At 43.8% G+C, this 27,880-nt stretch overlaps 1 protein-coding gene across 1 annotated transcript; it reads left to right on the top strand.

The window, feature by feature from the left end:
• LOC141165889 (uncharacterized) lies at positions 1-27,363 on the top strand. Its single transcript, XM_073651920.1, has 5 exons — positions 1-158; positions 15,725-15,898; positions 19,581-19,680; positions 23,920-24,050; positions 26,900-27,363. The coding sequence occupies exons 1-5, from the start codon at positions 108-110 to the stop codon at positions 27,173-27,175; spliced, it is 732 nt and encodes a 243-aa protein (XP_073508021.1). The 5' UTR covers positions 1-107; the 3' UTR covers positions 27,176-27,363.
• Positions 27,364-27,880: the final 517 nt, after the last annotated feature.

Below are 27,880 nucleotides of genomic sequence, written 5' to 3'. Positions count from 1 at the left end.
GGGCTCATTACATAAGTGGGAGGTGGGGCATTGTATGACCCTGAACTAGGAAATACTAGCTGAACAGCCTGTGTGTGAGAGCCAGTGACAGGAGCAGCCAGATCATCATGAGACTCCTCATCAGTCTGTGGAGGTCTAGCAGAATCCCCCTCCCCACTGTGAGTAACACCAGAACCTGCTCCAGCACCCACACGCTGCATGCTCCCAGCAGTACAAGGGACTGCCCAGCTCCAGGACTGTGCTCACAACTGTGTGATAAAATGTTCACAGTACAGAACGAGACGCTGACTGTATGGCAGCACCTAATGTATTGTTGAGAAGGAAAGTTATTTTAACCCCTTAATGCAGCAAATATGTAACTTTTTCTGTATGAACATTAAAAGTGTTGTCCATCTTAAGGCTAAGTGCCCACGATGCAGAAATGCTGCAGATTTTTTCCCTTGGCAGGAAAAACGCATGCGGATTTTACATGCATTTTTCCCGCCAGGTAGAAACGTTTGTCAAGCATTTTTGCATGCGGGTATCAAGAGCTTTTCCAATTGATTTTAGCATCACTTGGAAAAGTGATTGACAACTTTGTCACACTATATAAATCCATGCAACCGGAATGGATTTATATAGTGTGACCGAGTTAATAGTTTAAAAAAAAGTTATACTCACCTTCTGATGGCCCCTGTTCTTTTCTCCGGTGCGTCCAGTCTCTTGTACTGTTCGCGGTGGTGTAAAGACCTTTCATAACGTCATTTAGTCATGTGACAGGTCACGCGACCGCCGACGTGACTAAATGACGTCATGGAAGGTCCTTTAACACCATCGCGAGCTGCCGGGAAGCCAGGACGCATCACTATGGAGACCGGGGGCCATCAGAAGGTGAGTATATGTTTATTTTATTCTTTTTTTTTACAGGTACTGCGGTACCCGGGTCTGGATGAGAGTCTCCTCTTCTCCAGACACGGGTACCATCCACACATTGAATCGCTTAATATCCACATGTGCACATGTAGTCATGCAGATATGAAGCATTTCAATGCAAGTCAATGGCGGCAATTACGCTGCGTGTCCGCAAAATTAATGGACATGCTGCGTATTTTTCCGCAATGATAATCCGCAGCGGAAATTTCCGCAGCATGTGCACAGCACATGCGGATTATCATTGGGGACCATGGGGCACGTATTATGAAGCGTTTTTTAAGCATTTTCGCTGCGGAAATTCCGTGGCAAAAACGCTTGAAAAATGCATAGTGGGCACGCAGCCTTAGGGTGCATTTACATTGCGTTTAGTTACATGCTCGGTGGCCCATCGGGGCATACATCCATATATGCTGACTAAGCCATCTACTATATAATCGGCTTATCCCGCGTCGCTGATTGGTCCGGCCGCAGGCAATCAGCGACGCGGGATTTCAGAACAAGTCGGGAGATAGCAGGGCTGACTCCGCCCATGTGGTCATGTGACTCACCAACTGCCAATGACGTACTGAACATGTTTTGTCAGTCACAGTATGTGACGTACTTCTGTCACATTTACTGAACACGTTCTGCCAGTCACAGCGCGCTGAACAGATACTACTTTACTGCACGTTATCACGATTTACGCTTCCTGTCTTCCAATGGGTCGTAAGCGAAAATACGCCACTGAGGATTGGGTGTGACACGATGGGGGATAACCCTGCCCACAGCCCGTCATTCACCGTGGTACGCGGAACAGGAGACCCCTGGCTGCAGCCGCAAATAGTCGTGATGTAAGCGGAAGCAAGAGCCGGCTGCAGCCGGGGGAATTACGTGCTGGCTGTGCGTGGTCAGCGATGTTGTCACAAGCCATGTTGACAACATGACGTAATTACAAAATTCATGAGGGGCCCTGGGGGGATACATTGGGGGGTTAATTTAAAGTAGTGCTCAACCCATTTAAACACTGCTTCGCTGATTAGTCCCGCCCGATCGGCCACATACATATTCTAGAATACCCGATGCATTAGAATCGGGCCACCATCTAGTAGACTATAATAGTGCGCTCTGACATGCATCATTTTCGGGCGTACACGACTACTGGAGGTGAATACTCAGACTTAGTAGACGGAGCCACCGAGCATGTAACTAAATGCAATGTGGAAGCCCCCTTTATATTGATGACCTATCTACAGATCGGAGGACTGACAACTGGCTACCCATCTAATCATCTGATTAGTGTAAGCGATGGCTGCTCGCTACTGCATCGCCGCTCCTATACTTTTGCATGAAAGCTGGCAGCCTCTGCTACTGTTTGACCTCAGGAGCTCATTCAGAGCTAAACACAGTAGATTGGTGGTGTCGGACTCTCACCGATCTGCCATTGATGGTCTATCCTGCAGATAAATCATTCCGTATTCCTGGCCAACCTCTTTAACTAACAATCTGCCCGCCTGCTATGGTCGTCAGAGTGTTTAACTTCTATGTCTCTTTGCGCTCCACTTGGCTGACTTATGACCATCTCAAAGTTGACTGTGCTGTGAAACGAAGGGCCTGTAAAAGCAAAATTGTGCAAAATTTTAAATAAAACCCAATTGAAAAGAATTTTTTTAACCCTCCCCTGCGTTGCGTATATATGACTAACAAAAAAATACTCTATGAACCTGCAGATGTGGGGTTAATAGCGTTATTAACCTGCCCGGCGCCCGCACTTACTCAAACGCTGCTTGGAGAAAATTTAACTTTTTATTCTCCCCCGGCAGTGTTCTGATTTCAGTAACTGAGGGGGCGCCGGCACTAAACGCTATTAACCTGCAGATTGACTCCATATCTTCGGGTTAATAGCATTTTTCTGGTTAACAATCGGTGGATTTAAGACTGCTGGGGTCTGCACCAGTTTGTTACGCAGGGGTCTTTTATAAGATAAGATAAGATATACTTTATTTATCCCGGAGGAAATTGCGGTATCACATCAGCATTAGAATGGAGTAGCAATGCACAATCTCCACCGCTGCTCCAGCCGTTCCCTATGGGGCTGCTGAACACTATTCTTTCTTTTTATGTGCAAACTTTAGGAGAGGGTTGTGAAAAGGGGTGTGTTTGGATGTAGTATAAATGCAGTTGGCAATGAAAAGGTATGTAATTGCTTAGGGCAAACTTGTGCAATAAACTTTACCTTGGGGGTAAACGAGACCTTTCTGTTGTGGAGGGCCGATGCAGCATGCTGAACTTCAGTAGTAGTGCAAAATTAAGTCTGACTAGCTGCTACTAGTGATGAGCGAGCATACTCGCAAGTACTTGGTACTCGCCCGAGCATCTCGGTACTCGAGATGCTCGGGCGGATGCTCGGGTCCCCTCCCTGCATGTTTGCTTCTCTTTAGAGCGCCAATGAACATGCATGGATTGCCTGCCACTCACTGTAATGCCACAACCAACATGGCTGCGGCATTAGTGATTGGCTTGCCGCACAGCTTCATCAGGTCTATATCAGACCTGGTGCCGCTGTGCTCGTCAGTCTACTCCGCAATCAGACAGTGTAGGGAGAGGTGCTGCTGAGCTAGGGAGAGAGTTGCTTGTTTATTAGGTAGTGTAGGGAGAAAACAAGTACATTACACATATCCATCTCAACAAACAGTCCTTCTGAGGACTAATCCATCTGCAGAGATATCAGGCAGGCAGTGTATATAGCAGACTGCAGTGCTTATAGCACAAGAGGCTCCATTCCAGTTCTGGCTGCTGTTAGACATTTCTAGACATAAGCCCAGGTCTTAGGGGCCAGGAATATTTTTTTTTTGGATCTTAATCCTCATTATTTGCTTAAAAAGCAATCCAGAGAACACAGTTTATCTGCGCCATTTGCTTGTTGGCACTGCAGAATACAGCCAGGCCCTTTCCATATTACAGCGCTTAAAATACAGCTATTTAAAACTGTGGTTTGTCCATCACACAGATCACATATAATTGCGCTGAAAATATTGCCTTTTCTGGCCGCCGTTTAAATTTTGTTGCAGTGTGTCAGTGAAGCTATTGACACCGGTTTGCTGTTAAAAATAGTTACCTACAGGCCAGGTATTTAACACTGTGGTTTGTCACACTGATCACATTTAACTTTGCTCCAAATTCAGCCATTTGTAGTGAGCGTGGAAGATATTGTCCTCCGTTTAAAATGGCCAAGGGACGGGGAACTGGACGTGATGGTGATGGTGCATGCAGAGGACAAGGCCGTGGGCAAGCTGAAATTGTGCCACAACAAACGCCTACATCTTCTCGCCCGACCTTCCTGTCCCAATTCCTAGGGGACCTCAGCACACCACTATTGAACCCAGAGCAGTGTCAAAAGGTTGTTGGTTGGATAGTGGATAATGCTTCCAGTCACTTTGCCACCAGCACCCTGTCTTCCACACGGTCAAGTCTCAGTAGCCGTGAGTCTGGACTACATATTCCTCACCCTGATCCTCCTTCCTCCCACCATGCCGAGTGCCCGAAGACAACTGATCCCACACTTGGACACTCTGAAGAGCTGTTCACTTTTCCATTTATAGATTTGGGCCTCTCGCCTGGTCCACTTGAAGCGGGGCAAGAGGAGATCGCATTTAGCGATGACCAAATATTTGAGCAGCCACGGTCACAGGCGACTGTGGGAAAGTGTCACCAAGAGGTGGTGGATGATATAGTAACTGACCCAACCTGGCAAGAGGACATGCAGAGCAAGGAGAGCAGCACACAGGAGGAGGGAGGCAGAGCACCCCAACAGGCAGGAAGGAGCAGTGTGGTGGCCGCAGACAGAAGGCAGGCAACCGTTCCCCATAACACCAACACGAAGGAAGTTGCCAGTACAACTGTTAGGTCTTCCCAAGTCTGGTTGTTTTTAAAGACTCTGCCGATAACCCCAAAAAGGCCATTTGCACCACCTGCCAGGCCAGCATCAGCAGGGGTGGCAAAACTAGCAGCCTGACCACCACCAGCATGATCAGGTACATGGCAGCAAAGCATCCGACTTTGTGGGCCGAACCCCAGGGTCCAGGAACAGGGTCTGCGGGTGGCACCACTGCTTCTTCCGCTGTTGTGCATGCAAGCCAATCCCCTGTCCATGGTGCATGCAAGCCAATCCCCTGTCCATGGTGCATGCAAGCCAATCCCCTGTCCATGGTGCATGCAAGCCAATCCCCTGTCCATGGTGCATGCAAGCCAATCCCCTGCCCATGGTGCATGCAAGCCAATCCCCTGTCGTTGCACACTCTCAAGTAGCAGCATCAGGAAGCACGTCCTTGTCCCAGCGCAGCGTTCAGTTGTCCATACCCCAGTCCTTGGAACGCAAGTGCAAATACGCAGCCAACGCCTAACAGGCCACACTACTAAATTCCCACATTTTGAGACTGCTTGCGCTCGAAATGTTGCCTTTTAGGCTCTTGGAGACGGAAGCATTCCGCAACCTAATGGCGGCCGTCCCTCGGTACTCGGTCCCCAGCCGCCACTATTTCTCCCGGTGTGCCGTCCCTGCATTACACAAGCACGTGTCCCAAAACATTAGCCGTTCCCTCAATAATGCAGTTACCAGGAAAGTCCACCTAACCACGGACATGTGGGCAGGGACGGTACATCTCGCTAACGGCACACTGGGTTAACATAGTGGAAGCCGGGACCCAGTCGGACCATGAGATGGAACATGTCCTCCCGACGCCAAGGTGTGCGGGCCCTAGGTCAATCAGGGTTGCCCCCACAGTCTACAGCTCCTGCACCTCAGCCTCCTCCTCCTCTCCAGCCTCCATCTCCGAAATGACCACATCAGTCACAAGCTGGAAGCACTGCCTCGGCCAAGTGGCAACAGGCTGTGCTGACGCTAATATGCTTTAGTGACAAACCGCACAATGCTGAAGTTGACAGCTCTGAAAGAGCAGGCAGATCTGTGCCTCACACCGCTGAACCTACAGCCAGGCATGGTCGTGTGTGACAATGGCTGGAACCTGGTGGCGGCTCTGAGACGAGCTCACACACGTACCATGCCTGGCCCATGTGCTTAACCTCATGGTTCAGCGGTTTTTCAAATCCTACCCGGTGCTGCCGGATCTGCTTGTTAAAGTACGCTGCCTGTGTGCCCGTTTTTAGAAAGTCCCCTACAGCTTCAGCGTTTTTAGTGCTGCTGGTGGAATTATAACTGATAAGCGCATCCGCCTGTCAACTGAAAATGCTGACAGGCTGACTCTTATAAAAATGAACAAGGGCTGGATTGGGCCAGACTTCTCAACACCACCGAATGATAGCAGCGTAACCTAAAATCAAATCCAGTGTATTTTTTTGGTAGGTGTATTCCCATGCACCTTTTCATACGCACACATGGGTATACGCTTCCTGATTTTGTCTATTTGCTCTTGTCCTCGTCCTCATCCTCCACCACCTTATCACCAGGGTGACCATGGTCCGTGATGCAACGCCCACATCATTTTTTTAAAGGGTGTTCATGATGGCCGTTAAAAAATTTTTTATACAATATGTTCATGTATACTCCCCAGGGGTAAATGTTTGTCAGCCTATACACTTAGTGCATGGGCATTACAAGTATAGGAGACCTGCTCCTTCCTAATGGAAACATTTTTTATGAGGCCCTCCTCCACGTCTCTTCCAAGGTGCATTGGAGTGCCTCCCAATTTTTGGCAGCCCTTGCATTCACTGCATAGGCAAACACTATGGGAGACCCACTTCCTAATGGGAACATTTTTTCATGAGCCCTCCTCTAAGTCTCTTCAAAGGGGTATTGGGGTGCTTCCAAATTTTGGGCAGCCCTGCCACTCACTGCATACGCATAACAGTATAGGAGACCCACTCTTTAGTAATGGGAATAACAAAGCATAGCCGACTGCTGGCCCTTTAAGAATAGTAAAGGCCGCCTGATGGCCCTATAAAAATAGGCTTTGTGACTTTCACAGTCCCTCCTTCATAAATGAAGCACTATGTGTCTGATGAGATCTCACACACCACATCGCCAGATAAGGTTGTAAGATGTTAAAATGACATTTCCAGGTGAATGCATTTTGTCACGGTTGAAAGCAATACCAAAGTGCTAAAACGCATCAAAAACGCTATGTGTGAACATAGCCCAAGGTGTGGAGGAGTATTTTTGTTTTTGGTTATTTATTTTGCCTTATATACAAGTCATTGCCCTGGAAAGGATGTTCCTTAACATTTTTCGCAGGAAAATCCATTTTGGTTTCTTTTTTGTATGTTTTATTGTGAGTCCGTAAAAATGGCTTAATACCTCTGACAACGTTGTTGACAGCAGTGACCTGGGAGTCAGAAATGCTTCCAGGGGTCTTCCCCATGCTGTTCCCATCGATTTGGGCAATTTTTAGGCCCTCTGCAGACAGTCGGGGGGGGGGGTTTAGACGCCAGAAAAATGCTAGTTTCCCATAGACTTGCATTGGGCTCGTTACTCGGACCGAGTATTCCAATGTGCTCGACACGAGCAGCCAAGCATTTTAGTGCGCACCCATCACTAGCTGCTACTGCTAATACATATTACAATAGGGCATATAATCTACTGCTGTTTGTAAAGAGCAATAAATCATACTGCTCCTGTTTTTCAGTGTGAGCATATATATACACAGTTGTGCTCAAAAGTTTACGTACCCCGGCAGAATTTTTCCTTTCTTGGCCTTGTTTCAGAGAATATGAATGATAACCATGAGTGGAGAAAAAGTTTTTTGGTTATCGGTTGGGAGAAGTCATTTATTGTCAAACTACGGTTTTCTCTTTTTAAATCTTAATGACAACCAAAAACCTCCAAATGACCCTGATCAAAAGTTCACATACCCCAGTTCTTAATACCGTGTATTGCCCCCTCTTAACATCAATGACAGCTTGAAGTCTTTCGTGGTAGTTGTGGATGAGGTTCTTTAATTTCTCAGATGGTAAAGCTGCCCATTCTTCTTGGCAAAAAGCCTCCAGTTCCTGTAAATTCCTGGGCTGTCTAGCATGAACTGCATGCTTGAGATCTCCCCAGAGTGGCTCAATGATGATATTGAGGTCAGGAGACTGAGATGGCCACTCCAGAACCTTCATTTTGTTCTTCTGTAGCCAATGACAAGTCGACTTGGCCTTGTGTTTTAAATCGTTGCCATGTTGGAACGTCCAAGTACGTCCCATGCGCAGCTTCTGGGCTGATGAGTGCAAATTTGGCTCCAGTATTTGCTGGTAACGTGCTGCATTCATCTTTCCTTCAACTTTTACCAAGTTTCCTGTGCCTTTTGTAGCTCACACATCCCCAAAACATCAGCGATCCACCTCTGTGCTTTACTGTAGAATGGTGTTCCTTTCATCATAGGCCTTGTTGACCTCTCTCCAAATGTAGCGTTTATGGTTGCGGCCAAAAAGTTAAATTTTGGTCTCATCACTCCAAATTACCTTGTAGCTGAAGTTTTGAGGCTTTTCTCTGTGCTGTTTGGTATATTGTAGGCGAGATACTTTGTGGAATTTGCGCAGTAATGGCTTTCTTCTGGCGACTCGACCATGCAGCCCATTTTTCTTCAAGTGCCTCCTTATTCTGCATCATGAAACGGCCACACCGCTAGTTTTGAGAGTCCTGAATTTCAGCTGATGTTTGTGGGTTTTTCTTTGCGGGTTTTTCTTTGCATCCTGAACTATTTTCCTGGCAGTTGTGGCAGAAATTTTTGTTGGTCTACCTGACCGTGGTTTGGTTTTTAGAGCCCCTGATTTTCCATTTGTTAATCAGTTTGAACTCTGCTGACTGGCATTATCAATTATCAATTCATTATCAATTCTTTGGATATCTTTTTGTATCCTTTTCCTGTGTTATACAGTTCAACTACCTTTTCCTGTAGATCCGGTGACAATTCTTTTGCTTTCCCCATGACTCACAATCCAGAAACGTCAGTGGCTGGATGGAAGATGCAAGAGTCTGTCTGGATCCCAGAAACTCACTCAGCTTTTAGGCTATGTGCCCACGATGCAGAAATGCTTCGGATTTTTCCTGAGCATTTCTACATCTCCCTGGCAGAAAAAACGCATGCGGATTGTACATGCGTTTTTCCTGCCAGGGACCAGCGGATGTGAAGCGTTCTTCACATGCATTTCCGCATGCGGGTTGACAAGCGATTTTAGCATCACTTGGAAAGTGCTTGTCAACTTGGTCACACTATATGAATCCATGCAAACGGCATTGATTTATATAGTGTGACCCTCAAAGAATGTCAAAAAATGAAAAAATAAATCTATACTTACCTTCCGATGGCCCCCGGAGTCTTGCTTCGCTCCGTCCTGGCTGCCGGAAGATCGCGGTACACTGAAGGACCTGCCGACGTCAGCATCGCGTGACCCGTCACATGACTATGATGTCAGTGCAGGTCCTTCAGTCCACCGCGATCTGCCGGCATGGGAGGACGAGCGCAGCGGGGGCCGTCAGAAGGTAAATATAACATTTATTTTTTATTTTCTTTTTTTCACAGGTTCTATGGTACCTGGGTCCAGAGGAGAGTCTCCTGTCCTCCACACACGGGTACCATCCGCACATTGGAACGCATGGAATGCGCATCTACATATACAGTGATGCGGAATACATGCGGTCCAATGCAAGTCAATGGTAATCCGCAATTTCCGCAATGATAATCCGCAGCGGAAATTTCCACAGCATGTGCACAGCATGCGGATTATCATTGGGGAACATGGCAGGCCTTCTACCATGCGTTTTTTTAAGCGTTTTTGCCGCTGCAGAAACGCTTAAAAAACGCATCGTGGGCACACAGCCTTATGCACACTCTGATTACAAGCAAACAGGTCACAAGTGAGGATGTTACCTTTAGTAGCCATTCAAACCCATTTGTCACATTCTGAGCATGTTATCAGGCCAAAATCACCAGGGTATGTGAACTTTTGATCAGGGTCATTTGGATGTTTTTCGTTGTCATTAAGATTTAAAAAGAGAAGACACAGTAGTTTGACAATAAATGGCTTCACCCAACTAATAACAAGGCCAAGAAAGGAAAAATTCTGCCGGGGTATGTAAACTTTTGAGCACAGCTATGTGTCTGTATGTGTGTATGTGTATCTTGACCAACAGCTTCTCTCCACAAGTATTTATTTATTTTGCTCACTTTATATAGCACCATTAATTCCACAGCACTTTACAGACATTATCAGCACTGTCCCCATTGGGGCTCACAATCTAACTTCTCCAACAAGTATGTCTTTGGAGTGTGGGGGAAACCGGAGAAATTGGAGATAAGTTCCCATACAAACTCCTTTTCAGTTGTTGTCCTTGGTTGAATTTGAACATAGGACCCCAGCACTGCAAGGCTGAGCCACCGTGCTGCCTGACAAAAAAGACACTTCCTCACCCCAATGTATTGCTCCGCTCTGCATATTATGGATTGAGACTCCAGCTGCAGGTGCAATTTGTGATGCATAGGCTGAATGGTGGTACAGGGAGCTGAAGGCTCCACCATACTATTCAATTGTATCTGCACCCTGAGGTTGCATATACCATTGAAATCAAGATGCTGGCAAGCAACGTGGGTGGCCACATGGTACTGGTTTCCTGCCCCTTGGCTCTCCAGGTGAAAACAAACAGCCAAAGTGTTCAGTGTTCCAAAAAAAGTTGATGGCTTTGTTATAGGGAAACCTTTAGCAAGTGTCAGAATATTTGAACATGTGATGACTCGTCCTACTCTAAGCTTCAGAGAAATCAAAAGTGGATGGATTTCTGGCATTAGCCAGTGTTTTGTTGTTAAAAAGAAAAACTAGTTTGAGGATGAGACACCCAAGTAGTACTTCCAAAGTGTTAACCTCATTCACAATCTAGACATTAACAGAATTTGGGACAAGTACGCATCAGCCTCTGTCAGGAATAACCAGGGACCAGAAGGGTTATTTATGTTGGGACTAAATGCCATCGGAATAGTCAGTAGTACCATTTATAGCACATCTTCAGCATGAGCAAATGAATAGCTGTGATTCCTTAAAGTATTCCCTTTGTTTTTCCAGTGCTTCTCTCCGTACAGCACACACAAGGTAGTCCTTTCTTAACCTTTGACAAAACAGGATCACAGAGGGGTTAAAAGGCCTTTCCCACGTCCACCCAGTGTTTTTCCTGTCCCTACAGGGGGTAGTTGTATGAGAGGTGCTCCTAGAGTGAAGATATCTTATCCTGTGGAGCTTCATTGTATGCCTCGGGGGACTTTGGGCTGGTCCCCGCCTTTCCCTCCCTGCCAAGCGGTCCTTGGCTGACGCCTCTTTGGGTAGAGGTCCCTCAGTGCACTGACTGTTGGCTATCTGCAATAATGCAGCATAGTTGTGACGCTGCCTCCCTCCATAGTGGGCTCTCTGCATTACCAGCTCCCCCTAATGGTACCTAGAGAGAAGAAAAAAGCCACCATCTCTGAAGACCGCCCTCCAGCTGTGCCTCATTAATTGGCTCCTTCAGGTGGGGCTAGTCTGACAATTGAGATGTACCACTCAATGAAGATTTATCCTGAATTCACACAAGGATTACTCTTAAATGGAAGTCTGTCTAGTTTTGCGACTCACACCTTCAAGTGCGGTCCTAGCCTGTGGCTTGAGCCCCGTGGTTCCCTGTCTGTGTGCCTCTGGCCTCTCTGGATCCAGACCCAGCTTCTTTTGCCTCACTTTGGAACTTGGCTTGGCCAACGGGATGCTCTACTTGGGCCTTAATTGCTATAGAGTTCATCCTATAACACATGTACAAAAAAACTAAATTCAGACTGCCTGGAAATGGAAGTACCGGTTGGTCCAATTCCCCCCCCCACCCTTTTTTTTTTTTTTCAGTAAAGCATTCAGCTAGTCAGTTTTTAATCATGTGATGTCATAGACCTAATGGAAAACAGAAGGTGTCCAGCGTTGTTCCTCTCTGCTTCTCAGTGACGTCATTGCAATTGCGACTAGCCGGCTCACGCTGTGCTCTGCGTGACCCACAATTGACTCTTACAATGTAAGGCTATGCTGTGTCAGAATGAGTGTTTGTAGCCTTTCTTTGTAAAAGACTTCTGGCTCAGAGTGAGCTGGGTATTTGCAATTGTGGTGACAACACTGAGAAGAGGAGAAGAATGGTGCTGCACACCGGAGAGAGAAGCAGTAGGGGAGTATATTTTAATACATTCGCACTATATTACATGCACATATACACACATTTAATGAATGAAAAACTTAATGGGAGTGCTTCTTTTATTTTAAATCCGGTGAACGGCTGTAACAGTAAAGCCCAAATTATAATCACAAGTACTGTATATACTTGTATATAAGCCAACTTTTTCAGCACATTTTTTTATGCTGAAAAAGACCCCCTCGGCTTATACTCTAGTATATACTTATATTATAGTATATTCCGGCTGTGGAGGGTGGTGGGGAGTGTTGTGGCAGCGGAGAAGCAGTGCACAGGCAGTAGCCGGCTGCTGCAGCTTCCACATGTGCCTGCTGCTAAAGAAAATTAATATTCACTCTTCTCCACACCCATTTTCTTTAATGGCACGCACAGTGTCAGTCGCAACTGCCGGCTTCCTGCTGCTGCTCAGCGATCCTGTGTGCCCGCTATTAGAGAGTATGAATATTCACTCTTCTCCACTACCATGGGCGTGGAGAAGAGCGAATATTGATTCTCTTAAGTAGCACACAGGATCACTGAGCCCAAGAAGGAGCTGCTGACACTGCGCGCTATTAAAGAAAATTAATATTCACTCCTCTCCACACCCATAGTCTAGGTGTGGAGAAGAGTGAATATCCCCGCTGCTCACCTCAGCGTCTGAGGGCTCATGGCAGTGACGTCATACGCTGCTCAGATGCTGAAATCAGCTGCTGGCAGAACAGGACGCACCACTGGAGCAGAGGGAAGGAAGGTGAGTAGAAGTGTTTATTTTTTTCATGTGTGCAATAATAATAATAATGTTTTTATTTATATAGCGCCAACATATTCCGCAGCGCTTTACAATTCAGACAATTTACAGACCTTATCGGCACCGTCCCCATTGGGGCTCTGATCTACAATCCCTATCAATATGTGTTTTGTGCAGTGATGGGGGGGCATGCACACCAGGATTGGGGATACGGGGGGGGGGGGTGAGCCATGCACACAAGGATTGGGGATATGGGGGGGGAGGGTGAGCCATGCACACAAGGATTGGGGATATGGGGGGGGGGTGAGCCATGCACACAAGGATTGGGGATATGGGGGGGGGGTGAGCCATGCACACAAGGATTGGGGATATGGGGGGGGGGTGAGCCATGCACACAAGGATTGGGGATATGGGGGGGGGGTGAGCCATGCACACAAGGATTGGGGATATGGGGGGGGGGTGAGCCATGCACACAAGGATTGGGGATATGGGGGGGGGTGAGCCATGCACACAAGGATTGGGGATATGGGGGGGGTGAGCCATGCACACCAGGATTGGGGATATGGGGGGGGGGGGCTGGCCATGCACACCAGGATTGGGGATATGGGGGGGGGGTGGCCATGCACACCAGGATGGGGAAATTGAAAAGTAGCTGCTGCATTTCCCACTCTAGGCTTATACTTGAGTCAAGTTTTCAGTTTTTTGTGGTAAAATTAGGTGCCTAGGCTTATATTTGGGTCTGCTTATACTTGAGTATATATGGTAATTTAACCTAAAGACAGAGGTTGGGAGATCTAAATGAGTGGAAATTAAGGGTGAATGAATACAAATCAGGTTATTTTTTCGCACCTCTTTGCCAGTGGGCGAGGGTTGGGTAACGGGTTTGAGGTTTTCATAAGGTTTTATTTGGGGGTATGTGAAGAGTTCTGAGGAGGGAAGTTGGTAGACATCCTATAAAGGGAACCTGTCGGCACAGAATGAATGACTGTTCAAACAGGTGCATTGTGGCGTGGCTAAACATTTAGGTGCACCTTTCCACCTGCTTGTTTTCCCTCTATCTCCTCCACTCCCCAATATTTGACAGCTAGGGCTTCATAGAGCCAGAGAAGGCAGGAAATGGGTGGGAAGGTGCACTTAAATGTTAGGTTAAATCATGATGCACCAAGTGCCTGAACAGTCATTCTGTGCTGACAGTCCCTTTTATAGACAGACATGGACACTACTGTTGAACTGATATACAGTGATGTAGATTTGAAAAGGTGTAAGATGTGAATACCTTGTTGACTTTGCCATACTACCTTCCTTACAGGGTTGTACACTTTATGCTATGGTTCTGCAATTAAGCTACATCAATGCAAATCTCATACATTACAAGCCCTCAATTGTCTCTGTAAAAACCAGCTGAAGTCTATTAGTTCATTAGTGTCCACTCAGTGCCAATGCAAATTGGCTTCTTGCATTAACTTAGGTGTCCAACATCCATAGGTAAATGAAGTAAAGTAAAATTTTTTTACTAGCATTTAGTCAGCGATTCCACAGGGATACATCCACACAGGTTGAATATCATGCATAAAAAATCCAGACAAAAAATCTGGTGTATTCATACATCCAAGACTCCCTATATTTTTCCATGACATCTAAAGGGTCGTATTGCATCTGGAACAAAGGTGCCTCAATAAATCACACTTGTTTTCACACAGATGCCTGATAAAATTGAGGCTAAGTAAATACCGTAAAATTTATAATGCTCCTCAAAACATTCCTAAGCAAGTTTTGTTGTAAGAGATCACTGGTATTGGGGAATATTGTTTCCATGGAGTTATGTACTTTGTCTACAATAAATGTTTTAGGTAATTGGTACGTATATAGGTCGTATCCACATAAATGACACACAATGTTATAATGCACATGAACCCATCTCATTGCTCCATGGATCAGTTCCCCATACTCACGATAGGTACTTTCATGGTGGACAGGAGTTAGGATGGGCAAGCTATCCGATCTGCATCTACAAAGTACACAGCCATCTGTGATGATCTGTAAGTCCTTACTGCTCTCTCATAGCCGGCAATAACTTTTCCAGAAATCTGTTCTACAAGAACTCTTATTCAGGATAGGACTAGATGGTTTTGTCTTTTCGTGTAATCGCTGCATCTATAAGCCTATCGCTGGTTTCCTGGTTGTCCTCCTTTGGACCACTTTTAGTAGATACGAACCACTGAATACCAGTAGCTCCCCACAAAACCTGATGTACACAAACCATTGAACTATATTTTTTGTCTATAAAATTTGAAAGAATGTTGTGTTCATTTTATCCAGCTAGCAATCAGTGAGGTTGATATGGTTGAATCACTAAGTAAAACTATTCCATCAGATGCCAAATTACAGAGCTATTGTCTCCTAGAATCATTTGCTCCATGATACCCTGCCATATAGAGGTACCATATCAAGGCAGATGGAATTTGGGCTACATTCATTCTTTGGCACACAGATCCACTGCATGTTTTTAAGCTTTACTTTTTAAGTGTACAACATAATTCAATATTTGAAGACCTTTCAATTGTACTTGCAGTATTTTACATCAGTATTTTGGCATAAAAAGCTTTGAAAAGTCAGTGTTGGCGCAACTGGAAGCGGTGCTAAAATTGTGCAACTCTTGGTGTTCTTATGCCAAAGGCATGGGCGGAAGAGAGACAATCGCCGCACGTCAAATTCATGATGGCATGATCTTGTTTCAGCTGGCAATGGAGTAGGATGTGGTGAGGTTGCACACAGGTGTACTCAACTCATGCGGTGCTCCTGATTCGTGAACGAGCTTATACCTCTTCATGAATCAGGAGCATCTGATTCCGAACCATCTCATCGGACCCATTGGCTATATTAATGTATAAAATTGGTAAATGTCCTTTTTGTCTTTTTAGAACTTTGGAAATGTTTCCTATGGAATTTGGAGGTCATCTACAGCTTTAATAGGAGGACGTTATGGATATGGAACGCAATCTGATGGACCTAGACCAATCAGCCGCTATCCTGTACCATACAGAAAAGAGTTGCCATATGATATTGTGGAATTAATGGAAGAGGTAGAGAGAAAGGTAATTATACATGAATGTGTATTTACAATAAAGAACACTTACTGCAGAGTCATGTGCAGAAAAAGTTCTGGTCACTCATTAAAGGGGTTTTGCACTACTTGATCCCCTTTAAATAAGTCCTAACAATATTTCGAGTATACGGATTACCTGCGCTGCTTTTGTGTGGGTCACAACACTTTGTCATGAAGCCACTGCTTCCTGCTCCAAAGCATTGTGTGTTGCCAACTTCAAATCGGGCTCTGTCCTCTTCACAGATGCTTAGGAGCCCCGACCCCTTCAGCTGACAAGCGCTATAATATAGTCTCTAATGACAAGCGCTCCAGATAATGGTCTCCCTGCAGAGGAGGGAAATTCTAAGCTCACATGCTCAGATCAAATTTCTGTCAATCATTAAAAGGCAGCTCTGTCCCCAGCAGTGACGTCCTCTTGTCATTTCATCCAATTCTGGAGCCCGGATCAGAAGTATTAACCCCTTTCTGACATTGTCAGTAATAGCACGTCCCTGTGCCCTGGGCCTATTGGACCAGGTACGTACTATTACGCACAATGTGATCGCGCCCGCATAGAAGCTGTGCAGGGCTATCACTGCCGGGTGTCAGCTGATTCTCACAGCTGACGCCCAGTATTATGCGCCAGGAGCGGTCCTGCACATTAACCCCCGAAATGCTGCTATCAAAGTCGATTGCAGCATTCCGGGAGCAGGGAGAGGTAAGAGCGCCCCTCTTACTTTGAATTGGAGACCCCGCGCTCTGTGCGCGGGGTTCCGATCATTGCCACGGTGACCCGATGATGACATCCAGGTCACCGGGCATCAGGAAGTTAGACCATCATACTCAGCTCGTGCACTATCTAACTTGTGTCTGCAGGGCTGACAGGCTGCATAGCATAAGGATGCTGCTGAATCCCCTTGCTATACAAGCGATCAGCTTGCAAAAAATGAAAGTCCCATAGTGGGTCATAGTGTAAAAGTGAAAAAAACAGTGTCAGAAAGTGAAGAAAAAAAAATTAAAAAAATATTTTAAAAAAAGAAAATCCCAAAAAATAAAAATATACTGTACCCATTAATAGTATTGTTGAAAAAAAACAATAGTACACATTTTGTATCACCGCGTCCGGAACTACCAGACCTATAAAACTGTCCCACTACTGTAGTTAACCCCTTTACTGAACACGGTAAAAAAATAAAAATAAAGCATCGTTTTTTGCTTAGTTTTTTTATCATACCGCCAAACAAAAAATGGAATAAAACGCGATCAAAAAGACAAATGTAAATAAAAATGGTATCGCTGAAAACGTCATCTTGTCCTACAAAAAACAGCTGCTATATACAGCTCTATCAGCCAAAAAATAAGTGTTAGCTCTCAGAATAAAGCAATACAAAAAAAATATTTTTTCTATAAAATAGTTTGTGTAAAAGCGCCAAAATATAAGACATAAATGTAGTATCGCTGTAAATGTCTGACCCGAAGAATAAAGCTACCTTATCAATTTTACCACACAGAACGGCATAAAAAAAAAAATCCTGAATTGTTGGTTGGTTTGTTCTGCCTCCCAAAAATTAGAATAAAAAGCGATCAAAAAATGTCACGTGCCTAAAAATGGTACCTATGAAAACATCAACTTGTCCCTCAAAAAACAAGGCTTTACATGACTGTCGGCCAAAATATGGAAAAATGATTGCAAAAACTAGTCTTTGCAAAAAAAAAAAAAAAAAGGGTTGGGATTTTTTCAAAAGTAAAAAAAAGAAAAAACACGATATGGCGACTAGTGTTGAGCGCAAGTGCTCGCTACTTGAGCACTTGCTTTCAACACTAGTCGCCATATCGTGTTTTTTTTTTTTTTTACTTTTGAAAAAATCCCAACCCAAGTGCTCCCTACTTGAGCACTTGGGCTCAACACTAATCGCTATATCGTCATACAGAGTATAGCGGGTGCTCGAGTCTTCGTCCCATATGTTTCGCGGCTGTTATACAGCCAAAAAAACTCACTGCCATGCACGAGCGATCCCCGCATGTTCTTTTTGGGTGTCTAACAACCGTCAAACATGCGGTGCGGGGACTCAAGCATGTCACTTGAGCACCCGCGATACTTGATGCATACCAGAGTACCCGATGCAAACTCAAGTAGCGAGCACTTGCGCTCAAGACTAATGACCACTTATTCAATATGATGACTTAATGTTATCAAATTCTGTGTCGCACCTCTGGCTTCAAAATGTTCATTATACCCCTTGATAAAATCCTTGAGGGGTTTAGTTTCCAAAAGGGTGTCACTTGTGGGGGTTTCCACTGTTTAGGCACATCAGGGGTTCTCCAAACGCGACATGGTATCCGCTCTCGATTCCAGACAATTTTGCGTTCAAAAAGTCAGTGCTCCTTCCCTTCTGAATTCTGCCGTGCGCTCAAACACTGTATTTTCCCCACATATGGGGTATCTGAGTACTCAGAAGAAATAGCACAACAGTTTTTGGGGTCCATTTTCTCCTCTTACCCTTGTGAAAATAAAAAAAATTGAAAGTTTGATTTTTTTTTTATTTTCACGGCTCTACGTTATAAACTTCTGTGAAGCACTTTGGGGGTTCAAGGTGCTCACCACACATCTAGATAAGTTCCCTGAGGGGTCTAGTTTCCAAAATGGTGTCATTTGCGGGGGATTTCCACTGTTTGGGGAGCCCCTGATGTGCCTAAACGCCACATGGGATCTAATTATTCAAGCAAATTTTACATTCAGAAAGTCAAATGGTGCTCCTTCCCTTCCGAACCCAAACAGTGGTTTTCCCCCACATATGAGGTATCTGTGTGCTCAGGAGAAATTGCACAACAAATTTTGAGGTCCATGTTTTCCTGTTACAGTTTCGAAAAAAAAAAAATTGTGTTTAAAGTAACATTTTTGTGACAAAAACGTTAAATTCTCATTGTTTTCTTCAACATTCCAAAAATTCCTGTGAAGCACCTGAAGGGTTAATAAAGTTCTTGAATGTGGTTTTGAGCACCTTGAGGGGTACAGTTTTTAGAATGGTGTCACTTTTGGGTATTTTCACTGGCCAACATTTTAACCCTTATAGCTTCCTAACAAAAAAGATTTTGGTTCCAAAATGGTGCTGATGTAAAGTAGACATGTGGGAAATGTTATTTATTAACTATTTTGTGTGACATATCTCTCTGATTTAAGGGCATGAAGATTAAAATTTTGAAAACTGCAAAATTTTCACCAAATTTCCGTTTTTTTCACAACGCAAGTGATATCGAAGAAATTTTATCACTATCATGAAGTACAATGTCACGAAAAAACAGTCTCCGAATCAGGGGGATCCTTTGAAGCGTTCCAGAGTAATTACCTCATAAAGTGACAGTGGTCAGAATTGAAAAAATTGGTTTGGTCATTAAGGACATGATTGGCTCCATCCTTAAGGGCTTAAAATGGGTTGAATTGGCACAAATTAATAAACGTGTTACATTATTATAACATCGCACTTGGGATTTTGGTAAGAACTCTTTAAAGAAATGCCTTCCTGAAAGAGAAACAAATCTATTTTTCTAAAGCATCAAAGATATGAAATACAAAATGGTGGATTACCTTTTTTTTTTAGATCATGATAGTTTGTTAGAAGTGTAGTTATGCGTTAAAACATTGTAAAGTCTCTGAAAATTTATGCCACATTTACACTTCTTTTTTTCCTTAGGGTGGTTTTCTACCAAACGTTTTTAAAGTAATGTCACACCGACCCAATGAGTTCAGAGCATTTTTTGCTTATTATGACGTCCTTATGAACAAGGAAAGCGGTAAATACACTTTTGTTACCTTATTTTGGCTACTAACACAAATGTCACAATCTCAACAAAATGCAGGGAAAACACTACTAATGCTGTTTGAATCCAACCTTAGGGCTTTAAAGTATGTGCACACAATGGGCCCGACTCGCCAAGACCAACATTGTTCACACTCGTCTTGATGAGGAGTCGGATGGTCCTGATTCATGAAGAGACGAATGCTCCTTCATGAATCTGCAGTGTCGGTTGAGCGGCGTACGTGTGTTCCTTGCTATAAATCCTACTCCACTCCCTGCTGAAGTAAGACTTGGGGAGTAGCAAACACTGCCGCTTGTCATGAATTTGAGTGGCGATTGCCATGCCATCGTCCCACCTTAACTTAGTCCCATTTGTTAGAGCTGGGAGAAACTAGCTTGGAAAATTTGGGGCCACCTTCAAGTTGCACCCAAATTATGCGACTTTTCAATGCTGAAATTCTGGCGTAAAAGCTTTGCTGAATCAAGCTCAATGTCTTTTTCAGGAGGAAACCAATGGAGAAACAAAAATTTAAATCCGAAAAAGCTCAAGAATTAGCAAAACCGACTTGGTGTGTTCAAGATTTTGAACATCTTTTAATCGCTTTAAAAAAAAACTGTTCAGTTACATGTCCATTCTTGACATTTCTGCTCTCGAGACACTCAGTATACAAGTCAATGGGAAAGTTCAGGAGGATAGCTTGATGTCTTTCGTTGCGTTTTTACCATCGTTTTTGCAAAAATAAAAAACACTAGTTCTTGTGTTCCTCAGCCCTTCCCCCACTTCATTGAATGATTGGAAAAGAAACCATGGGGGGAAAACCCTAAAAAAAAATACCAAAAAACCTACATAAAGGATTTTTCAGGGGATGTTGTATGTACATTCCCCAAGTTTCTCTGGGTTTTACTTTTCTTATTTTTTTAAATTCTTTTTATTGAAAAATTCCACAGGATAATGGTTACAAACAAATATTGTCATATTATAAGGTCAGAGTAATCCAAACATTAACCATACTCAGTTCAATACAGTTTACATCACATTCTCAATAATCAGAGTAAAAAGTTAAAGAAAAAAAACAAACAAGTTGAAGCATAAGTTTCATTATGGAGCACTGCACTCTTTACTAGACCGGCCAATTCCTTGTCAGAATTCAGTATATCAATTATAGTTGTAGCAGAAGTACACTCTTACAGCCGATATATATCATATCATTTCCCATGCACTCAAAAGGGCATATATCAGGACTCATAGCGTAAGATTAACGAGGTCATGGCACCAGGGGACATGTGTGTTAAGGGCGAATCACACCATCTTTCCCATATCCTTTGAAACTTCTGGGGACATCCCCTATTCCTATATACTATATTCTCGTATGGTATTGTATCATTCACTAGTTTTTTCCATTGATTGATAGTAGGAGATTTCCCTCCCATCCATATTAGTGCTATCGCTTTCCTGGCCATAAATATAACCTCCCGAAGGAATATCCGATCATAGTGTGTCCATATTTACTCGTCCACAATACCCAAGATACAAAACTCTGGACTACAATCAATTGGCATCCCAACTATCCGTTCCAGTGTAGTTATCACTTCACCCCAATATATTCGTATTATCCCACAATTCCAAATAAGATGCCTTGTTTTCTTCTTATTGGTCTCTCTACGTCTCTTTATTAATCATACAGCTCCTTGACTTCACTGGACATGTCATATACTTGTCTGTACTTGGACATCTTTGTTCAGAAGTGCTGGATTGCATCATTGAGATGAAAAAACAAACTTTTTTGCTGACTACTAAAGACCAAAATGTCACTGTAAATATCAGTAGGGTAGTTTTATTTCAAACTTGGCCCCCAACACCTCCTCTATTAGTGGTGTGTGTGTGTGTGTGTGTGTGTGTGTATATACATGTATATATACATATATAATAGTGTATAGTGTTAGAATTCTTTTAAGTTTTCTACATCTGCTATAACAATACACATGCATGTTTGATGTAACTTGTGGGTTATGACGTGTATATGCAAGTTATATACACTGCTCAAAAAATAAAGGGAACACTCAAATAACACATCCTAGATCTGAATGAATGAAATATTCTCATTGAATACTTTGTTCTGTACAAAGTTGAATGTGCTGACAACAAAATCACACAAAAATCATCAATGGAAAGGTCAAAATGAGGATCAGTATTGTGTGTGGCCTCCACATGCCTGTATGACCTCCCTACAACGCCTGGGCATGCTCCTGATGAGGTTGCGGATGGTCTCCTGTGGGATCTCCTCCCAGACCTGGACTAAAGCATCCGCCAACTCCTGGATAGTCTGTGGTGCAACGTGACGTTGGTGGATGGAGCGAGACATGATGTCCCAGATGTGCTCAATCGGATTCAGGTCTGGGGAACGGGCAGGAACTGCTGACACACTCCAGCTACATGAGGTCTGGCATTGTCCTGCATTAGGAGGAACCCAGGGCCAACCGCACTAGCATATGGTCTCACAAGGGGTCTGAGGATCTCCTCTCGGTACCTAATGGCAGTCAGGTTACCTCTGGCAAGCACCATGGAGGGCTGTGCGGCCCTCCAAAGAAATGCCACCCCACACCATTACTGACCCACTGCCAAACCGGTCATGCTGAAGGATGTTGCAGGCAGCAGATCGCTCTCCACGGTGTCTCCAGACTGTCACGTCTGTCATATGTGCTCAGTGTGAACCTGCTTTCATCTGTGAAGAGCACAGGGCGCCAGTGGCTACTTTGCCAATCCTGGTGTTCTGTGGCAAATGCCAAGCGTCTTGCACGGTTTTGGGCTGTGAGCATAACCTCCATCTGTGGACGTCGGGCCCTCATACCACCCTCATGGAGTCGGTTTCTAACCGTTTGTGCCGACACGTGCACATTTGTGGCCTGCTGGAGGTCATTTTGCAGGGCTCTGGCAGTGCTCCTGTTCCTCCTTGCACAAAGGCAGTGGTAGCGGTCCTGCTACTGAGTTGCTGCCCTCCTACGGCCTCCTCCACCTCTCCTGGTAACGCCTCCAGCCTCTGGACACTACTTTGAAAGACACAGCAAACCTTCTTTCCACAGCTCGCATTGATGTGCCATCCTGGATGAGCTGCACTACCTGAGCAACTTCTGTGGGTTGTAGAGTCATTCTCATGCTACCACGAGTGTGAAAGCACAACCAACATTCAAAAGTGACCAAAACATCAGCCAGAAAGCATTGGTACTGAGATGTGGTCTGTGGTCCCCACCTGCAGAACCACTCCTTTGAGTGCGTTTTGATTATTGGCAATAATTTCCATCTATTGTCTATTCCATTTGCACAACAGCATGTGAAATTGATTCAGTGTTGCTTCGTAAGTGGACAGTTTGATTGCACAGAAGTTTGATTTACTTGGAGTTATATTCTGTTTAAGTGTTCCCTTTATTTTTTTGAGCAGTGTATTTTAGTTAATTGCTTATTAATGGAACTGATGCCTGGTTCTTGGGGATTTAACCCCTGTGTCAGTGGATACGTGGTGTTCTTGGCCTGGAATCAAAGAACTTGATTTATGCTGGTGAACAGTGTGACATTTCGGTATTGAGAAAAGGTGAAGAGTGAGCTTCATTTACAGAGCATAAGGAACAATCCTTAGAAAAATCTGATTTCCCAAGGGTACAACTGATGCCTTTTTATATGTACTGCCCGTGCAGCATCTTCACATTAATCTGGGGTGTTACTTGGAACTGTACTATGCTGCCTTTCTAGTTAACCAGTTAAAAGGTTGGGGTGTATTTGAACACAATGTCTTCCTACATTGAGGCCATCTTGTTGAAAAGCTGATCACCTTGGGTCTGGCTGCCTTTACTGTATAAACCCACCACAATCACATGTTGACACTGTGGGAAGCTCCAGCCATACATTTTCTGTATTGACTGCTACAGGGCAAACTTGGTATTCCTTATGTAATGGATGCAAAATTCAGTTTCTAGGGACTATCTACATTGGCTCTTAGAAGGGGTCTCATGGTAGGTGGGTTAAGCCATGGAGGTTGACTTAAGCAAGGAACCCTCCTCTGACATCTTTATGCCCTATTACACATATGAATAAGACTGTCCTAAAATGGGTGGCTTTTCTGTACAGATTTTATTCAAAGATTGCATCTCATTAGAATATATTTTAACAATGCTATATAAATGCATTTATTTGTTTGCATATAGATGCTGTAAAATGACTATATAATCTTTTTTCTGGTAGGAAATCTGACTAAAGCTGACAAAGAACTGATCATTGTAGCTACCAGTGTGAACAACAAGTGCCCTTATTGTGTAACTGCTCATAGTGCATTACACAGAATATATTCAAAGAAGAAGACATTGGCTGACCAGGTAAATCTCTACCACTTCTTTCCGGAAATGGCATAAATTGGGTTTATTGTGTGCTACAGTGATTTTAAACTGGAGATTATCGAGGTTCTTCTTGCTAGTGTTCTCCAGCTTGACAACTTGGAATCCTACATGATGGAGTATATTTAATTTGACAGAAAATGGAGTTTTCCACTGTACTGAGATGTGCATAATGTTGCACTAAGGAAGACATTGTATCTAGAATGTGCTAAACCTGTGAAATTGTCTCTATTTTGTTCTGAACACAAGAATATGTACAGGTGCTTCTCACAAAATTAGAATATCATAAAGTTAATTTATTTCAGTCCTTCAATACAAAAAGTGAAACTCATATTATATAGTCATTACAATCAGTGATCTATTTCAAGTGTTTATTTCTGTTAATGTTGATGATTATGGATTACAGCCAATGAAAACACAAGTCATTATCTCAGTAAATTAGAATCATTAACAAAAAACACCTGCAAAGGCCTCCTACGTGTTTAAAAAGGTCCCTTAGTATGTTTCAGTAGGCTCCACAATCATGGAGAAGACTGCTGACTTGACAGATGTCCAGAAGGCAGTCATTGACACACTCCACAAGATGGTAAGCCACAAAAGGTCATTGCTATAGAAGCTGGCTGTTCAGTGCTGTATCCAAGCATATTAATGCAAAGTTGAGTGGAAGGAAAAAGTGTGGCAGAAAAAGGTGCACAAGCAACCGAGATAACCACAGCCTTGAAAGGATTAAGAAAGGGCCATTCAAAACTTTGGGGGAGATTCACAAGGAGTGGACTGCTGCTGGAGTCATTGCTTCAAGAGCCACACACAGACATATCCAGGACATGGGCTACAAGTGTCGTATTCCTTGTGTCAAGCCAATCATGACCAATAGACAACGCCAGAAGCGTCTTACCTGAGCCAAGGAGAAAAAGACCTGGACTGTTGCTCAGTGGTCCAAGGTGTTTTCAGATGAAAGTAAATTTTGCATTTCATTTGGAAATCAAGGTCCCAGAGTCCGGAGGAAGAGTGGAGAGGCCACAATCCAAGCTGCTTGAGGTCTAGTGTGAAATTTCCACAATCGGTGATGGTTTGAGGAGCCATGTCATCTGCTGGTGTAGGTCCACTGTCTTTTATCAAGACCAAAGTCAGCGCAGCCGTCTACCAGGAAGTTTTAGAGCACTTCATGCTGCCCTCTGTGGACAAGCTTGTTGGAGATGGAAAGGTCATTCTCCAGCAGGACTTGGCACCTGTCCACACTGCCAAAAGTACCAATACCTGGTTTAAAAACAGTATCCCTGTGCTTCATTGGCCAGCAAACTCACCTGACCTTAACCCCATAGAGAATCTATTATAGAGAATCTATGGGGTATTGTCAAGAGGAAGATGAGACACCAGACCCAACAATGCAGATGAGCTGAAGGCTGCTATCAAAGCAACCTGGGCTTCCATAACACCTCCGCAGTGCCACAGGCTGATCGCCTCCATGCCGCATTGATGCAGTAATTGATGCAAAAGGAGCCCCGACCAAGTATTGAGTGCATTTACTGAACATACATTTCAGTAAGCCAACATTTTGGATTTTAAAAACCTTTTTCAAGCTGTTATAAAGTATTCTAATTTACTGAGATAATGACTTTTGTGTTTTCATTGACTGTAAGCCATAATCATCAACATTAACAGAAATAAACACTTGAAATAGATCACTCTGTTTGTAATGACTCTATATAATATGAGTTTCACTTTTTGTATTGAAGAACTGAAATTAACTTTTTGATATTCTAATTTAGTGAGATGCATCTGTACAACTCGGCCCTAGAACAGGTAAGTGTATGCAGTCACGTATTAAGAGTAGCTAGGGCCCCGAGCAGTTTAGGTGTGCCCCCCCCCCCCATCCACCAATGTATCACGTGACATGTCACATGACCCCCTTTGATAGATCATGTGAGAAGTCACTTGATCTACACACAGGTGCTCTGGTGCATATCTGTAGATGCAAAACCAGATGGATAGCAAATTATTTTCCCTTATGTATAGCGCTATACATAATACAGCAGGGGTGGGCAATTAATTTTCCCAAGGGGCCACATGGGACCTTGGCTGTGGAGGGCCGAACCAATGGGCTGAAATTAATTTTGCTGAAAGCTACACTGTAATTTTATATTAATATTCAATCACTGAATTCTGCTCAATATTAAGTATGTTGACATCCCTGTATATACCGTACTAGCTATTGAACCTGTTCTACTTATTGGTTTATGGTCCCCTATCCCAGTATATGCTCCCCCATCCTGGTCCCCTATCCTGGGATATATGCTCCCCCATCCTGGTATATGCTCCCCCCATCCATAAAAAGAAAAAAAACTCACTCACCTGCAGCACGTCAACTGCGTTATTTTACTAAAATGGCGCCGGAATCAGCGCCTGCATAGTGCAATATCCGGCACCATTTTATTGAAGACAAATGTGCAGAGTGTATTCAACAAAATGGTGCCGGAGTAAGCACATGAACATACCGTGCTGTCCGGTGCCATTTTGTTGAAGGCACTATGGAAATTTGTCTTAGCGCAATATCCAGCACCATTTTAGTTATGCGCAAGAGGTGATTCCTGCGCCACACTCCTCCCCTGGCCTCTCCAGAGATGAAAGGCCGAACAGGACATTGCGGTATGCGCTCAGCGACTATGCATACCGCGATCTATGGTGCCACACTCCATTACTGTCTGGGGTGTGGATGTGTCTTTCTGTCTGCGGCCCGACTGCGCTGGCACATTGCGCGTGCATCTTAGATGTGGTTTTAGCTAGTGTGTAATTCTGTTACTGCCCTTGACTAAATTTCTTGTTTCTTTCAGGTTATTGTCAATCCTGAGCTAGCAGATCTCAATCCTAGAGACCGGGCAATGCTGGAGTTTGCTTTGGCAGTTGCCAAGCCAGAAAATATAACTGAGGAGCACTTTGGTAAATTGGAGGAACATGGTTTTAATCGTGAAGATGCATGGGATATTGCTATGGTCACTGCATTCTTTGCTATGGCTAACAGAATTGCTCACTTGACTGACATGCGCCCAAATGAAGAATTCTATATACTTGGGAGAATTCCCAAGGAAACATCTGAGGAGTCGAAATAGAGTTGTTACAAACCGGCTTCAAATTCTGAGGGAGGGCAAGTGACTTTAGTCTTAAGAATAATGGTTAATGAACTGTTACTACCTGAGTATTGGCTAATCTAAATGATTACTTCATGTTTTGGACACTTTTGTACTAAAACACTAATTTCAGGTCATTTAATTATCAAAATAAACATAATAAATCACTACCTTGTTTTTTTTTCTTTCTCTCCTTAAAGCCTAATGGTAAGCAGATTTTCCAATAGACTGCTTTAATTTAAAAAAATCTTGATTAGATTTAAGATATTAGTAGTTACTTTAAAATCCTTGTCAGTGGCTGTAATTTCTGAAAATTTACTCAATTGCAGCTTATTTAGCCTGATTCACAGCTCCTCAAGGTCCCTTCTCCCTGCTGAGATCTCACACTGCTCAGTGCAAGCTGCAGCTGTCAGGCTGAGTGGGTCCAAATGCTTTGCACATTTTAAACATCTGTTTTTCTCAAAATACAGAATTTTGTGGAACGTCAATAGATTTATTGCACAAATGTCTTAAATGTACTCACTTCAGGGAAAATGCAATGTTATATGCTAGAGAACAGAAGTCTATATAATATATGGCTAAGCCAGTCCAAAAAAAAAAGACTTCCCACACGGGGGCCCTACTAGGACATCTTATTGTCCTCATATTGCATATAGAATAAGGCTGCCTTTTAAAGGGAATGCCAGT

This window comes from Phyllobates terribilis, unplaced genomic scaffold (assembly GCF_046119375.1).
Source record: "Phyllobates terribilis strain yellow unplaced genomic scaffold, ASM4611937v1 Scaffold_1__5_contigs__length_1240528914, whole genome shotgun sequence".
Taxonomy (NCBI): domain Eukaryota; kingdom Metazoa; phylum Chordata; class Amphibia; order Anura; family Dendrobatidae; genus Phyllobates; species Phyllobates terribilis.
Note: the sequence above shows the minus strand (reverse complement) of the source record. Positions and strands in the feature narration are given on the sequence as shown.